The 18,683-nt window shown below is 43.1% G+C and overlaps 1 protein-coding gene across 5 annotated transcripts in view; it reads left to right on the top strand.

The window, feature by feature from the left end:
• Positions 1-18,683, top strand: part of Galnt11 (polypeptide N-acetylgalactosaminyltransferase 11) — a 35,871-nt gene that overhangs the window by 4,024 nt on the left and 13,164 nt on the right. For 3 of the 5 annotated variants that reach the window (XM_041640723.1, XM_041640722.1, XM_041640727.1), the window contains 5 exons: positions 10,728-11,060; positions 11,788-11,911; positions 13,383-13,549; positions 14,630-14,755; positions 17,558-17,807. In XM_041640723.1, the coding sequence (XP_041496657.1) occupies positions 10,766-11,060; positions 11,788-11,911; positions 13,383-13,549; positions 14,630-14,755; positions 17,558-17,807 (962 nt within the window). In that variant the 5' untranslated portion in view covers positions 10,728-10,765. Of the gene's footprint in view, positions 1-809; positions 829-7,738; positions 7,771-10,727; positions 11,061-11,787; positions 11,912-13,382; positions 13,550-14,629; positions 14,756-17,557; positions 17,808-18,683 lie in introns of those variants that run through there. The other 2 variants (XM_041640725.1, XM_041640724.1) reach the window with 2 other exon arrangements.

Consider the following 18,683-nt stretch of genomic DNA (forward strand, 5'->3'; position numbering starts at 1 on the left):
CCACACCACCTCTGGTAGGCAACTCTGCACTAATCGCCCTTGGGAGAGGCTAGAGTACATTGGCCAGGGAAGACGACTAGGGGAGGGGGACTCCCTCTGTGCACCTGTGGGAAAGCCATCACGCTTCAGTAACCCTTTTGGAAGCTTAACAAACTCATTGGCTCCCCAGAGTGAATCTTAGTGGAACTGTGCCTCAGTTTTTCATTGGGACCTTCAGAGGAAGAGGGAGATGTTGCTTACCTCTCTCCCCAGGGAAATAATTTTAGCCATAGTATGCATGTTACAGCCCTGAGAAAACAAGGAACCCATCATCCTAACATAAGCAGTAAATACCAGGGTACTTAAGGGAACAATTATTGCTCATAATTTTTGCTCATAAATGTAGTTTTAAACACTACAAATTAAGTTTGAAATCTATTAATAGTTCTAATCTTCATCCCTTCATTGTTTATCTTGTTGGTTAATTGAAGCAATTTCAGGGAGCATATAACTTGCTGATTCGCAGGATAAAATAATCTCTACTTTGGCCCCATTCTCAAGCTCTAATTTAATTTTGGAGTAGCTTTAGATTTATAGGAACTGTGGTAACGTGAAGCATTCCTGTGTGCTGTAATGGTTCCAGCGAGGTAGCAGTAGACTCTGCTCAGGCTGCAGCACCTTCTTACTGTCTGCCTGTCTTGTGACTGAGGACTGCTGTTGCAGAGTGCTCAGAAGAGACTGCAGTGCCTGCCCTCTGCCTGCCCTGGCTCATTGACCTGCTGGGTGTCCCGAGCCTTCTGTTTCAAGGGGTTTTGCTGGCTGCCTGTGTCCCCAGGTTCCTGTTCTTTTGTGAGTTTGCTTCTGTCTCTCAGAACTTGTGTGTTTCTTCTGCAGCTGAGCTATATTAGTACTGTAGTATTTGTGTTGTTTTGTTTGTTGTTTTTGGTTTTTTTGAGACAGGGTTTCTCTGTGGTTTTGGAGCCTGTACTGCAACTAGCTCTTGCAGACCAGGCTGGTCTCGAACTCACAGAGATCCGCCTGCCTCTGCCTCCCGAGTGCTGGGATTAAAGGTGTACGCCACCACCGCCCGGCCTTGTTTGTTGTTTTTACTAAGCTGAGTTGTCTAAGCTAGCCTTGAGCTCTGCATTCCACTGCCTTAGCCTTCCAGCTGCTGGACTATCTGCAGAGGCAGGGACTGGGAGACACCTGAAGAGTCTGAGGTGATGCTGAGGTTCTTGACATCGAAGAAGGAAATTTTAGGACCAGTGAGCATGAAGCAGAGGTAGAATTTATTAAGGTTTATTATTTACTTGTTTGTTCTCTTTCTTCCTAAGACAGGGTCTCATGCTCATCCTGCCATGTAGACAGGAATGATCTTTAACTTTTGGTTCTCTTGTCTCCAGCTCCCAAGTGCTGGAACGATAGGCATGCACTTCTATCTCTGACGAGAAAGATTTTTAACATAGAAACGCGGACCTAGAGGGAAACAGAAAGGTGTTTCAGGAAGGCTATCACACAATCAGGAGCTTCCTACGGGAGTGTCCCGTTGGAATGTCTTATTCCTGCTGTGATTTAGGTGCCGTCCGAAGTTGCTTTATTCAGGAATGTTTTTTGTTTGTTTGCAGTTTTCTTGGAGTCTCACTCTTGTAGCTCAGGAGGACCTGAAATTCACGTGCAGTTCATCTGTTTCCTCCTGCAGGTGCTGGAGAAATACAGCGATTTCTGAGCTGTGCTCGTCTGCACATCAGGGTGATAGATCAGAAACACAGGCGAGAAGGTCAAAGGAGTGTACAGTAGGAAACTTAGACTTCTGTAAGCAAGGGTTTTAATCCTGTTTGAGAATCCAGTTTTGTGGCTGAGACAGAAAGTTGTACTCAGCGTCCTGTGTGCTTTGATCTTAAACATGATCCCATGTTATTTTAATACCTTTTTAAAAATAAAATTATTTGTTCAGTTAAACTAATTTTTCCTTTTCAAAAAGATTTACTTTTAGTATTTTTAATTATGTATCTGCATGTGAGCGTGAGTGCACACGGTGCTGAGGAGACCGGAGAGCTCGAGCTCTTGGAGCTGCCTGACACGGGTCCTGGGAGAACAGCCAGTGCTCTTCCTAACTGCAGAGCCAGCGCTTCGGCCCTTAGCACTCTCTTTTTTCCTTTGAGGTTTATTTTTATTTTATGTGTATGAGTGTTTTTGCCTTCTTGTACATTGGTGTGCCATATGTGTGCAATGCCCACAAAGACCAAAATGGCGTGGAATCCTCTGGAACTGGAGTTACAAATGATTGTTAGCCACCATGTGGGTGCTGGGAATTGAACCCAGTTTCTCTGCAAGAACAGTAAGTGCTCCTGATCCCCAGTAGACGAGATACTTGGCATCTGGAGTTAGTTTGCTCTGGACCTTTCCTATCCGGCACTCTTGCTGCAGCTAGGTTGCTAGTACTCTGCACCTTCTTCTAGTTTTCCAGCACAGACAAGAGCGAAGGGAATACTGTGTCTTTTCCTGTTGTCATCACCTGGTCATTTCACAGGTTATGGTAGGGCACAGCGCAGCTGTAAGCCAGTAATCGTAGTCACATGATGTGGCATGTCTCTTTTATGGACAAGGCTGACGAATGCTTGCTCTTAGACAGTTTATACAGCGTATATACACAGAAACCAGCTAGGGACTACTGAAAGGTAAGTTCTTAACATTAAAGAGACATTTTTAAACCTGATTAACCATTATGGGAATTGTTTGTGCTGAGAAAACAGAAGCCTCCTGTTGGACAGGCTCCTTCCATAGCCATATGGTACAGGATGTGGCTTGTACAGGACTCACAATTACTGTCAAGGACTCCAGAAGAAGTGTTCATTAGTCATTCATGGAGTATTTGCTCAGTGCTTGCATTTTCTCAAACTTTACAAGTTAGTGAGATTAAAATATCCATCTTTCCTTTCAGGGTGCTTAAAAGCCAGGGTTTTCTTTGAACACACTGGGATAGAAATCCCCTTTGTGTCTGAGAGTAGGGAAAGGGCATTGCATCTCATTGAAAGCCTTAGACTACTTATTTCTCTCCAAGGTTTTTCTTACATTATGGAATGTTTTTTAGGAAAGTTTTTTTTAGCCTCACTTATTAAATGATTGCATAATAGTATAAATAATTGCATAAAAGTATAAATAGAGTTAGCCAAAATGCCACTCACCATACCTTAGTGTTAACAGCAATTAGTAACAGCCATATAGAGACTAAAAATAAGCATGGGGTGTATCATAAAGCAGTACTGGCCAACTTTCACTGTTGCTTCAAGTATTTCCATTTGTTCGTCTATATCTTCGTAGTTCTTAAGTACAGTAGTAAGATGATCAAGCTTGGAGCACCCTCCTGGGAGCCTTTCCCTTAGAATTATTTAGTGATTTTTAGAAGTAGAGGATGTTAGGTATTATTACGGTATAGCTGTAATAGAAGGTTAGTGGAGATACACAGTGTCGTGTAGATGAGAGTTTAGCAGGCAGATTCAGGTGTGTATACTTAGATTGTTATCCCCGTGCTTTCTTGATTTTATTAGCACAGATTTTCTAGTTTCTGCTATTCCACAGTAGTGCCAAGCCAGTCTTGGCCTGGGAAGATGGTGTCTTGCTTCTTAGCCCTTCCCTTCCTCCAACATATTCTTTTTTTTCTTCGTTTCTTCTCCATGGTTTATGAGAAAGGCTAGGAACCAGCTTAGTTGTTCTACTTGTATCTTACTGTTCCTTGTTTTTGTTGTTGTTGTTTTCTACAGTGATTTGCATGTTTGAATTTTTTTTTTTAAATTTAGATCAGTTAGAGTACATTGTATTTTCATTCAGAGTTATTCTTCTAGGGCTGGAGGTGCAGCTTAATGTTGCTTGATGAGGCTCTGAATTCCGTAGTTCAGTCCTGGCATCACAGGACAAATATATGTTTGATTTCCAAATTGATTTGGTTAGAATTGTAGAAGTTCTTTTTTTTTATTTTAAAATTTTCCTTTCAGTATTTTTACTGTGTGTGTGTGTGTGTGTGTGTGTGTGTGTGTGTGTGCATGTGGAGGCCATTTGGTGTCATTTTTAATTGCTCTCCATTTTATTTTTGGAGACTCTGTCCTCACTGAACCAGGAGCTCTCTGATTGGTTCATCTAGGCGGCTCGTGAGATCCGGGGATCTGTCTGCCTTTCTCTGCTTTACCCAGCACTGAGATTGCAATTGTGTAGGAGCACACCCTGCACAATGCCAAGGATCCAAGCTGAGGTCCAGATGCCTTCTCAGTCTGTTCTCACTACCCCACATGTACTGTGCTCGCACCCTTGATGGTGTCTAAGAGTTCACACTGCTCAGTCTAAATGTCCCATAACTTCTTGAACAGAAATATACTTTAAAAAATTATCCAAGAAAGTAGTTACTAATTGTTAACACAAGGAAGGCACTGATCAATATTTGGGTTTGAGAAGATGTAAGAATCCCTGTGTTGTGGGTGGGGTCTTGCTTATGGCTCTGACGGTGAGGTCTTTATAACAACCTTGCTTACGCTGCTATGGATACGTTGTTCATTGAGATGCCTTCGTTTCGCAGATCTGGAAGTGCCGTTCAGTTTGCAGGTGTTGGGCCTTTCATTTCCCGACCTCTTTATTCAGTCTGCTCTCCTTGAATCTCCAGCCTGTTCACGTTTTTATCCTAGTTCTTCCTCTCCTCACACCTTTCTGTCTGGCTTTAGTTTGTGCTCTCTCTGCACTATAATCATCATGCTGTGTGTTCTGTGCCCACTTCCTCCTCTGCCTGAGAGCAGCTACCAGACCAGTGAAAGGGAAAGAGTCACACTGACCTGTTCCACTGCTTAGCTGTCATTCACTCAACACTGACACCCGGTTGTGACTGTTTGGGCTTCGTTAAGCATATATGTTTCTAACTGAAAAAAGCTTTTCGCTGTTTGTTTGCCTTGGCATTAATTGACCTTACATATTTGCTTTGATCTTCCTTTTAAATATGTTCAGCCTTGAACATTGATGCCAGGGATAATTGCCAGTAGAAGACTTAACAGAGATACAAAACAAAGACTGTTTCTTCAGGCTGGACTTGTCATTTGTCAGAATAGATTAGATTAGAATTTCAGGCTTTGATTTTTGTTCGGTTGCTTTAATGCCTGACTAGCAGGTATGTGTTTGCTATGTACCTTTTCTTATTTGATTATTGATCTGTCTAAGACTGGTATCCCTGTTGCTTTCAAGCACTGTTATGGCTAATTATAGAAATGATTGATTTTATAAATGTCTCTCATGTACAGTGATTTGCCATGTTTTCAATTAAAACATGGCTGGGGAAATAATAGCTACTTAATAGAGTTGTTAAGAATTAGTACATTAGCTGGGCGGTGGTGGCGCATGCCTTTAATCCCAGCACTCGGGAGGCAGAGGCAGGCGGATCTCTGTGAGTTCGAGGCCAGCCTGGTCTACAAGAGCTAGTTCCAGGACAGGCTCCAAAAACACAGAGAAACCCTGTCTTGAAAAACAAAAACAAAAAAAAAAACAAAAAAAAAAGAATTAGTACATTTTATTGTCCTTAATTTGGACTCATGTGGCAAGAGGTCTGTGAGGACTCTAGACCGAGTTCGACAAGCCCTGTGGGTAGGCTCTTTGGATAGAAAAATCTTTTTATTTTGCACTTCGATGTTTGCAGACAACCAAGGGGGGGGGGGGGGACCAAAGATGAGACTGTGATTGAAATGGAGAGGGCTTTCCTGTTTCACCACAGACTATTATTTAATGTTAGAAGTTGGGCAATTCCTTGAGTTGTCTCTTATTGCTGTTCCAGCACCAGTTGCTTACTGTTGTTGAATAAGGTGGTCATGACCTTCATGTAGACAGAGCATTAAGGTATTGCTTGTCTCAAACAAATTAGTAGTGATATGTTTAGAAGTTCCCAGCATTTGGAAAGCATACTGATAGTTATTAAAGACTTACAGTCTTTGATTAATTTCAACAAATATTTATTATATGCTTTGATCGATACCAAAAGCACTACTCAGGAAATACTTCAAGGAATCAGACCACAAGACTCTCGATCTAATGTTTCTCATCTTCCGATATGGAGGAGCTAAAAGTGATGAGCTAGATGAAGAAGTAGCTGTGTGTATGTCAAGGAAGACCAGGTTTACTATCCAGTGTCTGAATTGCACTTTAAGGTATGTGCTCTCAGTTTAGGACCTTATTGAGAAGCCCTGTCTGAATAGGAAGTAAACAGGTAAAGGAGGCAGCTGTGAAATCACCCAAGGATAAGTGTTCTAGACAGAGCAAAAAGCCGGTGTGCAGTCCTTAAGAGCATGATCGGTGTCCTTCTGACCCATATGGAGATCTGTATCTAGGAAAAAACAAATCTCAACTATCCTGGTTCTGGTATTAAAGTATTAAAAGTGAGATGGAGAATGCTCCTTGTTTCCTGTTCTTTGAAGGCAGCCACATCACAATAAGGTCCACCCTCTTCAAAGGATTGGTAGAAATGTTTTTATGAAGGTATAACCTTTCAGAGGACTGTTAGCTGTCTAGACTGCCTGATTTTCCAGAGCCAGTGCTCTTCTAAAAACTAGCCCATTGCATCTGAATTCACAGACAGTTCTCTCCACCCCACCTCCAAAAAAGGCATAGGGATCCCACAACTATATAAACTTGTAAAAACTAAAGTAAATTTGTACCCATAGTGGCATGCACCAGAGGCTGAGCTAGGCGGATTTCTGTGAGATCAGCCTGGTCCACATAGTGAATTCCAAAACAGCCAGGGCTATGTAGAGAGACCCTGTCTCATACAGACATACAAACAAACAAAAAGTGCATCTATACACATACAGAAAAATTAAAATGTATTAAAATGGAGTTATCCTTTAGTGGTAACAATAACCTTAGAGAGGCTAACAAATAAGAACCCCAGTGTCAGGAATTATTTCTTCTTTTGAAATTAGAGGGTCCAGCGGGGCGGTAGTGGCGCACGCCTTTAAGCCCAGCACTCAGGAGGCAGAGGCAGGTGGATCTCTGTGAGTTCGAGGCCAACCTGGTCTACAAGAGCTAGTTCCAGGACAGGAACCAAAAGCTACGGAGAAACCCTGTCTCAAAATCCAAAAAAAAAAAAAAAAAAAAAAGAAAGAAAGAAAGAAAGAAATTAGAGGTTCCAGAGACCTCCATTACAGGTTATTGTCATTGTTCCTGGTTACCTTCCTGAACCTAAGTGATACCCTATTAAGACGTTACATATTTGTGTCACAGAACATGGGGAAATCAGCTGGTACTGACCCGGAGACTTTATCATGACTAGCTAGCTTCATAAAAGTGCTGAAACTGCTTTCTGTGCTCTGGAAAAGAAAAGTAGGCCCCAGACATACCAGCTGTACACTCTTCCAGGTACAGTCATGGCTGACCTTGTATGACATGCCCACTGGTGCATCAGTAGCACAAACATCATGGGGTAACCAACCACTTTCTGATTGGATTTAAGGAGCATACCTGGCACCATTATTGGCTGAGAACCTATGGTAGGAGTTGCTCTGCTCCGTGGACATAATAAACTGACTCCTGATAACTTTCTGTTATACCCGTAGATTAAGGAACTTCTCAGCCCCTTTACCAGAGAAGTGCTGTGGAACAATGATCTTTTATCCTGTCACTTGTATTATTTTTAATAAAATGCTGATTGGCCAGTAACCAGGCAGGAAGTAGAGGCAGGACGACAAGAATTCTGGGAAGAGGGAAGTGCAGTCTGCAGTTGTCACCCAGACACAGAGCAAGCAAGATGTGACTGCCTCGCCGAAAAAGGTACCAAGCCACATGGCTAACACAGACAAGAATTATGGACTGATATAAGTTATAAGAATTAATAAGAAGCCTGAGCTACTGGGCCAATCAGTTTATAATTAATGTAGACCTCTGTGTGATTCTTTGGAACTTAACAGCTGCAGAACCGGGCAGGACAAAAACCTCAGTCAAAGAGAAGCTTCTGTCGTAAATGGGAACTCACAACTGGTCAGGTGCAAAGAATAAAATACTACAGAATGTTTAGCTCTAAAGGGAACGTGTGTATAACACCCCAGCTCCCAAACCCAAGGGATCATTGTGGAAAGAGGCCAGTGGGAAGAGTGCAACTGAAGTGATGACCAAAAGGAACTAGTGTCTTCTGGATGGGAGGGCAGCTGTGCACATGACTTACGTGCTTCTGACAGCGTGCACAAGACCTGTTAAGTCCAAGCCAAACCAAATCCCACATGGAAAGAGGAAGTAGGCATGAGATTCTACACCTATCTAAGGTGCTCTTGTCAGTGGTTAGCTGCTGGGAGAGGAGGAGTCAGAATTCTCTAAGAATGTAGTCCCTGATAAGTCATCTGTGTTCCAGTGGAATGCCACACATCCAAGAATATTTGGGCAGCAAAAATTGATGTTGGCAAGTGGCAGGATGGGGGTTGGGGCCAATTTCTTTGTTTGTTTGTTTGTTTGTTTGTTTTTAAAGACAGGTTTTTACTGAGGTCTGGCCTTTAACAGCTAGTCCAGCTGGCTAGCAAATCTCAGAGATTCACCTGTCTTCATGTTCTCAGCCTTGAGATTACAAAGCATGCCACACTCAGTGGTTAAGAGTATTACAAATGACCCAGGTTTGGTTTCCACATCCACATGGTAGTTCACTAACTTTCCCTAGGTCTAGTTCCGTGGGAACTGATGCCCGCTTCTGGCCTTCATAGACATCAGACATGCCTGGTATGCATAGATATATGGAGGCAAAATACTCATAAACTAAAACAAATAAATCTAAAAGGAAGGAAGGGAAAAAAAAAACTCTCAAAGCTTGCCATAGTTTCTGGTCTTTTGTTACAGAGGTGCCATGGATCAAACTCAAGTCCTCACACCTGCTCAGCAGTTGCTTTAACCGGTTGCGGCAGTGGAGGTTTTGGATTGAAAGGGGAATGATACCAATCTGTATAGTGTTGCCTAGAAAGTATAAATTTACAGCATAGCTGGAAGGCCAGGAAAACTGGGTTGTCTATGGTGAAGCTGTTAGAAAACTACTTCCCAGGCGTTTTTTCCAAGGGTCTCATTGGCCTAGAACTTGTCCAAGTGTGCTAGGCTAATTAGCCAGCAAGACACAGGGATCCACTTGTCTGTCCTTCCTAGGGCTAGTGCAGCCCTAGCCACAGCCAGAGTAAACCCAGATCTTTACAACAGCGCTCTCCACACTCTTTGAAGGATTCTAGACCTGGCCCAGATGATGAAAATCAGGCTGAACAGATGCAAAGATCAGTGTCCACCTGTGTAGAGTTGTTTGCTGGGACAATTGTATCCTGGGACTGTGAAGGGCTTGGATGTTCTTCATGCCAACTTGTTATGTGTTAGGATACAGGAGTCTACAGTAGAGGTAGGAAGGCCTGGAGTGGATTGAGGAGAGCTGTGTTTAAATGTTAGTTTTGCTACATAGTTGACATGGATTAAAGTGACATGCCTATGGCCCGACTTGAGCATTCCATGGCCTTCTGAGCACGTTGTGCTTTTGTTTTTATTGCTGTTGGCTTATTAGTTGTCTGCTCCTGAGCCAAGGCAGTTAAAATTTTTCTTAGTTGAAGCTGAGAGTTTGCCTTAAAGCTCACTATACTCTGTCTTCTCTTGCTGTTGCAAATTGTGACTTGTTTTTCCTGATAAAGGCTTTTTGAACTTTTCTTCCAAAGCATTTCCTTGCATTTGGATTTTTCATGTATGTATGTATTTAGTTTTAAAGGTACTTCCAGCTGACAGGGAAGCTAATTGGCTCCCTAAGTTCATTTAGTCACTACCCTCTTTTTATTAGTATTATCATTTTAGTTTTACTTTAATTACTTTTGTTTTTTAAGTGGACTTGTGAAACATCTAGTAGTTCTTAGTTGGCAAATAATTTCCGAACAGTTGTTTACCATCTAGGCTGAGGGCATAATCTTGTTCAGGAAGCTTAATGTTTAAAGTGAGGCTTACTAATTAATTTGCTTTGTCTTGTTTTTTTAGGGATGATTTTTTAAATGGCTGTAGAAATAAGTAATTTATAAGTTGCATCTTCGTGCAGACACCTATATAGTATCTCATCCTCAGTTCACTTGAAATGTTTTATTTGCGATGCTATTTGATATGATATTTTGTTCTGAGTATTTTTACATGATATCCTAAGAAGAGAGAACAGTTATTGCAACTCTTTCTTGACAACAATTGTTAGAACTAGATTAGTTCTAACTAGATTACTCTGGGATAGAGTAGTAGGCTCTGGGGTAGAGTAGACGCTTTGGTTAGAAAGTAGGACTTTCTTTTTCAGATTGGTTATGGTTTTTATTTTCCCCCCAGGGTAGAGGTGGGGAAGGGCCCTGTATTTTATTTTTGAGCCAAGGTCTCACTTTATAGACCAGGCTTGGAATTCACTATGTAGCTCAGGCTGGCCATGAACTCAGATGGTCATTTTGCTTTCTCCTCCCAAGTACTGGGATTATAATTATGAGCCGCTCCTGGTATCTGAAGAGACTTGGTGTCTTGTGATGGTACGTGCAGTACTCGTATTCCAGTCATGCAAAGCTAGAACTTAAACAGTGGCCAGACTGGTCAGAGCAAAGGTGAAGGAGTGTTCATTAACAGGGCGGGGACTGTGTCAGCTCTTTTGATACACATTTTTCACAATGGGTAGTTAGGGTGGTTTGGAAACTAGTGAGGGTGTTCAGTAGGTGATTGAGCAGTGTGCTGGAGGTTCTAACATGCCTTTCTTTCTTTTTTAGGAAACTGAAAATGGCCCTTGAGCTATGCTAGGTCTATAATGGGAAGTGTCACAGTTCGATATTTCTGTTATGGGTGCCTTTTTACATCTGCTACCTGGACAGTTCTGCTTTTCATTTATTTCAACTTCAGTGAAGTGACTCAGCCCCTTAAAAATGTGCCCATCAAGGGGTCTGGGCCCCATGGACCATTTCCCAAAAAATTCTACCCACGTTTTACTCGAAGTCCAGGTCGAGTATTAGATCCACAGTTTAAAGTAAACAGAATGGACGATTTGATGAATAATCACCTTGAAGATTCAGATAAAGGCCTCTCAAAATCCTCCTCCGAGCTTGGTAAGTAATCATGTCTGTTCTCTTTAAATCGTGATGCTCAGGATTAGAAATGTCCTGTTTATTGTTCCGATAAGTTACATGGTTCCCGTTAGATCTGTACAGGAGCTGCTGACCTTTTCAGCTGTTGGAACCCAAAGCTCTTAGGAGCCCTTTTTATACAAAAACTTATGTGTGAATTTTTGTGGGGCACGGGTTTATATAAGAACTTGAGACTTTGGCCTACTGAAGTCCACTGGGATTTAATAATCTATTTCTCGTAGGGAACATTATCAGTATTCCTCTGGTCACAGATAGTTTGTCTTGTGAATATAGTAAAATGCAGAGTTTTTGTTAGTTCATTTATTTGTTTTTTTGAGACAGGGTCTCACTATGTATCTAAGCTGGTCTGGAACTCCCATGTAGTCCAGGATACAGATCTGCCTGCCTCTGTCTTCTGATTGTAGGTATTAAAGCTATGTGTGCCAGCTCATAATAAATTGTTCTTAAAAAGAATGTTTTTGAGCAAGTTTTCCTGCTTAGGACACACTTAGTTTGCATTAAGTTGATAACAATCTTTCAGCCTCAGTTTACTCATTTGAAACCTGAAACTGCAGACAGCCAATTTGAAAAGCACAGTGATATAATCTGATATAATGGCGAATCAGGCTTCAGGGGATCATCACATCATAGTGGCTGTTGATCATCTTTCCAGACCTAAGACACTGACTGTAACTTCACTCTCTTTCAGGCATGATTTTCAATGAACGTGATCAGGAATTGAGAGACCTGGGTTACCAGAAACATGCCTTTAATATGCTTATCAGTAACCGCTTGGGATACCACAGAGATGTGCCAGACACCAGGAATGCAGAGTATGGTCCTTTTGTCTTCTGATGAGTTCCAATGACAGTGCTTTATCCCCAGTGAGAACAGGCAAGGGCAGTGTCCAGATTTCACACTTGGTATTTGTCATGTCAGAACAGTGACCTGATCCCACCCCCACCACTCTTGCAGCACTGTGGTCTGCAAGTGTAATGATGCAGTCTTAGAGCTGGCTGTGTCTTTGGACATTCCAACTCAATAACCTGGACCTAGACTTCAAAAAAATCGTTACTGCATTTATGGAAACAAGGGATTAAAACTAGTGAATTCCATATTGCTTTGTACTTTATTATTTTCTTTCTTTCAATGGCTTTTTGTTTTTCTAGTCAGTCGTTGCACAGACAGATGTTTGAGCACCTTCAGTTTGTCATGCAATACAAAGGCCCTGGACAGAATAAGATGTGGCCCTAGGTTTACAGGGCTCAGTCTGTTTGGGGCAGGTGAGGAAACAAGTTATTGCAGTAGCATTAGGTAGGGCTCAGATGGGACTGGTGGAGTGGTCTCTGCAGCACAGAGAGGGTTCTGAAGTATGTGTGGCATGTTGAAGGGACCGACCCTCATCCACTCTGGCTATGGTAGGAAGTTGCAGGAGGCTGGCACTAGGTGGGCAGACATTGGAGGGCTGTGAGGCTGAAGGAAAGAAGTCAGGACCTTGGAGTTTACTCTTCAGTAACTTTGTTGATTTTTTCAAACCCACCTATCAAGTAGCTGTGTCCATGGAAGCTTTTTTTTAAAAAATATTTATTTATTTATTTATTATGGACACACTATTCTGTTTGCATATATGTCTGTAGGCCAGAAGAGGACACCAGACCTCATTACAGATGGTTGTGAGCCACCATGTGGTTGCTGGGAATCGAACTCAGGTCCTTTGGAAGAGCACGCAATGCTCTTAACCACTTCTCCAGCCCCAGGAAGATTGCAGAACTTTTTTTTTTTTTCGAGACAGAGTTTCTCCGTAGCTTTTTGGTTCCTGTCCTGGAACTAGCTCTTGTAGACCAGGCTGGCCTCGAACTCACAGAGATCCGCCTGCCTCTGCCTCCTGAGTGCTGGGATTAACGGCGTCCACCACCACCACCTGGCTCCATGGAAGCTTTTATGTCATCTGAGAATATCACAGTTTACTCAACTCTTTTGTACATTATTAGGCAAAAACTAAAACTTTCAAAGACAAAGTTTTGTGTTTCCACTTAACCTCATTGAGAAGCTGGGTATCAGCTTCAGAGTGCTACACACACAGTAACTTCATGAAAAACCACTCACTTTGTAACTTCTACCAAAGAAAAGAAAGCACATTTTAAAGATAACATTACTAACGTGATGTAAAGCAAAGAATTAGTTGCAGTTTTCGTGAATGCCTAAAACCCGCTGTCATGCCAGAAAGAAGATGAGCAAGATGGCAGGAAATGGGCCAAGACATCTGAGCCTCTTAAAATATCAGATTTTCTTGTATTGATAAAGGTGTAGAGAAAAGTCCTACCCGACTGACCTCCCAACTGCTAGTGTTGTTATCTGTTTCTACAATGAAGCCTTCTCTGCCTTGCTGCGGACTGTGCACAGTGTTGTGGACCGCACGCCAGCACACATTCTTCATGAGATCATCCTTGTGGATGACAACAGTGACTTTGGTAAGTGTTGCTGTGAGTGGGCACAGTTCACCAGGGTTCCTAGTCACTGTTGGTGCAGCCACAGCTGAGCTTCCAGCCTGTCCATTGATTATAGAATGATAGGATGATTTTGCTGAAGTCCTTTGTCTTTATAGTCTGTTCTCATTGTTACCAGATTTGCCCCTGGGGAATTTCCCCTTGGCTTGCTTTTAAAAATGTCCATTATGAATTAAGCTCAGATTCATAGAAAGTTCTCAAGATTTCCATTTGCACTTTGACCAGTTTCCCACGTTGATTCTTTTATACTTAGAATACAATGTAGAAAACAGAATTGCACAATGGAGAATTGTCAGTTTATTCTGCAGGAAGATTGTTGTTAGCACCATCAGAGTCTTGAGCACCCAGCAATCCTGGTGCTCCCCAGGTGCTCTGTCTTTTGTGTCCCTAGCACCCTTCCCTGGCATCTGGTGACCTCTTTGTCATTTCAAAAGTGTAATATAGATGGATATGCAGTATGTGCCCTTTGGAACTGGCACTTTTTACTTGGCCCAGTGCCGTGTACCATGCTTCTAGAGTAAGTCAGCTACATCAGTTTTCCCAGAGTGGACTGCATTCAGAAAGCTCTTAAATGTTATCTGAATGCCAGTTTTCTGAGAACCACTATGTATTTTACATGCCTTTCTTTAACTGTCAATTTTAACAAAGAAAAGCTTTCTATTGTTTGTTCCCATTCAGCTCTCAACCCCCTTAAGCTGCGTGGGGATCCATTTTACCGAGATGGAGATAGAAGAGTACAGTTGATTCTAAGTAGGTAGAGTTGAGGTTATACTGAATCTGCCTGGCTTCCAGCCTTTTCCTTTCAGCACAGCACTGCAGATCCAGTGATGGGGTGGGACGGAAACATTTTCCATGCACTCAACAACTTTTTAGACTGACAGCTTCAGTAGAGCTGCATACCAGTATATGAATGAACTGATGAATGAACACAACCCATGAGACCGTAATACTCAAACCTGGCTAGATATGACTTTAGAAATGGTTATAAGATGTCTTCGTGGGTGTTTTATGTGGTGTGAGTAATTATGGAACTGTTCTTTTCAGATGATTTAAAAGGAGAGCTAGATGAGTACATCCAAAGATACCTGCCTTCAAAAGTCAAGGTCATAAGAAATAGGAAACGTGAGGGATTGATCCGAGGAAGAATGATCGGAGCAGCCCATGCTACAGGTATATCTGCACTGTGTTTTGGACACCTACAGAGGTCCACAAAAAACTGTACATCTTAGTTACTGTTCTGTTGCTGTGAAGAGACATCATGAGCAAGGCAACTTATAAAAGAAAGTATTTAGTTTAGGGCTTATAGGTTCAGTGGGTTAGTCTAGGACTATTTTGGGACTGGAGCAGTAGCTGAAAGCGTCCATCTGATCCATAAGCAAGAGACAGGGACAGAACTAATTAGGCCTGGCCTGTCATGGGTTTCTGAAACCTCAAACCTCCAGTGACACACCTGATAAGGCTACACACCTCCAAATCCTCCCTAAAATGTTCCATCCAGTGGGAGCCAAGCATTTGAATACGAGCCTCTGGGGCCATTCTCACTCAGCCCACTACACCATGTTTTATTGTCTGTTGTCCAAAGGAGTGAAGACGCTTGTTCTGTTTGGAAAGATTTTGTAACTCTGACCTGCTGCCCTAAAGCACAGAGTACAAAAATTGCTGCTAGAGCCCTCACTGGCCTGTTTCCTTTTTTTTTGTTGTTGTTTTTTTTTTTTTTTGTTTTTGTTTCTTTTTCGAGACAGGGTTTCTCTGTAGTTTTGGTGTCCGTCCCGGAACTAGCTCTTGTAGACCAGGCTGGCCTCGAACGCATAGAGATCCGCCTGCCTCTGCCTCCTGAGTGCTGGGATTAAAGGCGTGCGCCACCACCGCCTGGCTGGCCTGTTTCTTTAGTGGCCTTTGGTTAATTATTGGCCTCTAAAATAGGTTTCTTATCTTGCTGCTCACATAAGTAGAAAAGTCCAAGCTGACAAGTAACTGAACTTTTAAAAATCTCATAGAAACATAAACTCCAAGCTGCTTGACTTGAGTTACGCTGATAGTTAGTTGTTAGTGTGGAGTACCCCTCTTTAGAGTCAGTGTCAGGATTTTACTTGGTAAATAGGATTGCTTTCCATAGCTATAAACAGTGCTTAAAACTCCAATAGCATGAAGGGGTGGTTGTTCCTGGGAGGTTTTCAGGCTACACTAATCTCCCCCTACAGCAAAGAAGAGTTGCAGAACCAGTCTTCTGTAGGGATACACTCCTGACTCCGGTGCTTCTTCTGTGGCCTTTGTTTTCATCCCAGGCTGGCTTCAGACTTGTATAGCCGAGGATAATTTTGAACTCAGGGTCCTTGTCTCTACCTCCCAAGTACTAGGATTATAGACATGCACCTTCATACCTGGCTTATCTCTTTTTATGCTTACCTTGAAAAATAGAGTTATAAGGTTGGCATTCCTGATTTTCTTTTATTGATCTTGACTAAAACATTTTCCTTTAAAAAATATACATGAAAGCTGGGAGGTGGTGGTGCACGCTTTTAATCCCAGCACTGGAGGCAGAGGCAGGCAGATCTCTGTGAGTTCAAGGCCAGCCTGGTTTACTAGAGCTAGTTCCAGGACAGGCTTTAGAGCAACACAGAGAAACCCTGTCTTGCGGGTGGGGGGGGGGGGGAATACAAGCAAATCTATAGCTTATGAGGGGGCTGGAGAGATGGCTCAGTGGTTAAGTGCACTAGCTGCTCTACCAAAGGTCCTGAGTTCAATTCACAGCAACCACATGATGGCTCACAACAATCTGTAATACGATCTGGTGCCCTCTTCTGGCCTGAAGGCATACATGCAGGAAGATAATAAATAAATAAACCTTTAAAAATATAAAGTAGCTCATGGGCATATCAGAAGTCATGAGGGCAGTTTGATAAGTCCTGACTTGAGTCTTTCCCTCAGTGATGCCACCTTTTCCTGCTGTGAACAGCTCTGCTTCAGTCCGCCCCCTTCCCCAGTGTTTGTGATGATGAGCACTGGGCACTGCCCCCTCCCCCAGGGTCTGTGATGAGCACTGGGCACTGCCCCCTCCCCCAGGGTCTGTGATGAGCACTGGGCACCTGCTGGACTTGGTTGGGATTTGATCTTTTTCTTTAAAAACCTACTATGACCTGAAGCAGCAGACAGAAAAGGAGAGCGGCCCCTCTGCGTCCAGTCAGAGCCAGTGCCCTTAGGTCAGAATGAGACACCTGCTTCTCCAGGGCTTTAACCAAGGGAAGTCGGCTGTGCTGGGTCATTGAAGATGTGAGCTGCAGAAAACTTGGGAGCGCTAAAGAGTGTGCCATTTGAGCCACTCTACTGCTGCAGTGCATAGTCACTGTTGTTCTATGATCTGGTTGTCGTCGTTCATAAGTTTCTCAAATTTGGAATTATCAAAACTAACAGTTCTCCACTTTGTTCACCTTTATCAGTAAGCACCAAAGATAACAGGATGAGTCTGAGTGAATCCCTTAGAGCCCTGTGGGATATGAGCAGTGAGCTGGAGGTAGTACAGTGGACAATGCAGGGGAGAAGGGGACGTGTATGGATGGTACCCACTGTGGTTGGCACAGCAGTCTGTACTCCACCCTTCAGGCCCTGCCCCTCTTTCAAGGAAGTTGCCATAGTTTAGTGGTTACTGGTGACAGTGCAGTTGAGGACACTGAGGCAGGAATGTATAATGTAGATACTTTGAGTGAAATGACTCCACAACTGGCCAATATCACTACACCCAAACGCATTGGCAGTGGCTGTCGCTGGGAAAGGAGGAGTCTCCTGAGTTCTGACAGCTTGTTGGGGTTGTGCATGTAGTTTGTAGCCTCTCCATGACAGTGTACATTCCAGAGAAAACTCTTGGCCAAAGGATTCTTTCCCTGAACCCAGTTGGCAGTGCAGAGAATAGTTTCTTGATGGGGGTGATCATAGTATGAGGTACCACTCCCTCATCTTCTCCCTTCACCTCCCCAGGAGAAGTCCTGGTGTTCCTAGACAGCCACTGTGAGGTGAATGTGATGTGGTTGCAGCCCTTGCTGGCCGTCATCCTTGAGGATCCGCACACTGTGGTGTGCCCCGTGATCGACATCATCAGCGCTGACACACTTGCCTACAGCTCATCCCCAGTGGTGCGGGGAGGTTTTAACTGGGGGCTGCACTTCAAGTGGGATTTAGTTCCTGCATCTGAGCTGGGAGGAGCTGATGGAGCCACTGCACCAATAAGGTAAGAGAGGTTGACAATTAAATAGATCTGAGTCTATTAAAAAAACAACAGTTGGTGGTGGCTCATGCCTTTAATCCCAGCAGAGGCAGGTAGATCTCTGAGTTCAAGGCCAGCCTGGTCTACAAGAGCTAGTTCCAGGACAGGCTCCAAAGCTACAGAGAAACACTGTCTCAAAAAAGAAAAGAACAGACTATTAAGGAAACTTTTTTTTAATATTTATTTATTTATTATGTATACAATATTCTGTCTGTGTGTATGTCTGCAGAAGAGGACACCAGACCTCATTACAGATGGTTGTGAGCCACCATGTGGTTGCTGGGAATTGAACTCAGGACCTTTGGAAGAGCAGGCAGTGCTCTTAACCACTGAGCCATCTCTCCAGCCCCACTGAGCCATCTCTCCAGCCCCTTAAGGAAAATTTCTTCTTTGCAAGGGACAAAGATCTTAACTTACCTGGTTAAAAAAAAATTGAAGCTAGGTGCTACAATGAGACCCTATCTCAAAAACAACAAATTTGTTTCTGCTTTTTTTTTTTTTTTGGTTTTTCGAGACAGGGTTTCTCTGTGGCTTTGGAGCCTGTCCTGGAACTAGCTCTGTAGACCAGGCTGGTCTCGAACTCACAGAGATCCGCCTGCCTCTGCCTCCCGAGTGCTGGGATTAAAGGCGTGCGCCACCACCGCCCGGCTTGTTTCTGCTTTTTGTTTGTCTTTGAAACAGGATTTATCTCTTCTGGCTATCCTGGAACTGACTCTGTAGACCAGCCTGGCTCCACCTGCCTCTGCTTCCCGCATGCTAGGATTAAAGGTGTGCACCAGTGTGCCTGGTCCAGCAAGTGGTATAATTTTCTATAAACGCAACCCAGAGTTAGAATAAGAA

The sequence above is a fragment of the Microtus oregoni genome, unplaced genomic scaffold (genome assembly GCF_018167655.1).
Source record: "Microtus oregoni isolate MIOR12 unplaced genomic scaffold, Mior012 000064F_ref0000363, whole genome shotgun sequence".
Taxonomy (NCBI): domain Eukaryota; kingdom Metazoa; phylum Chordata; class Mammalia; order Rodentia; family Cricetidae; genus Microtus; species Microtus oregoni.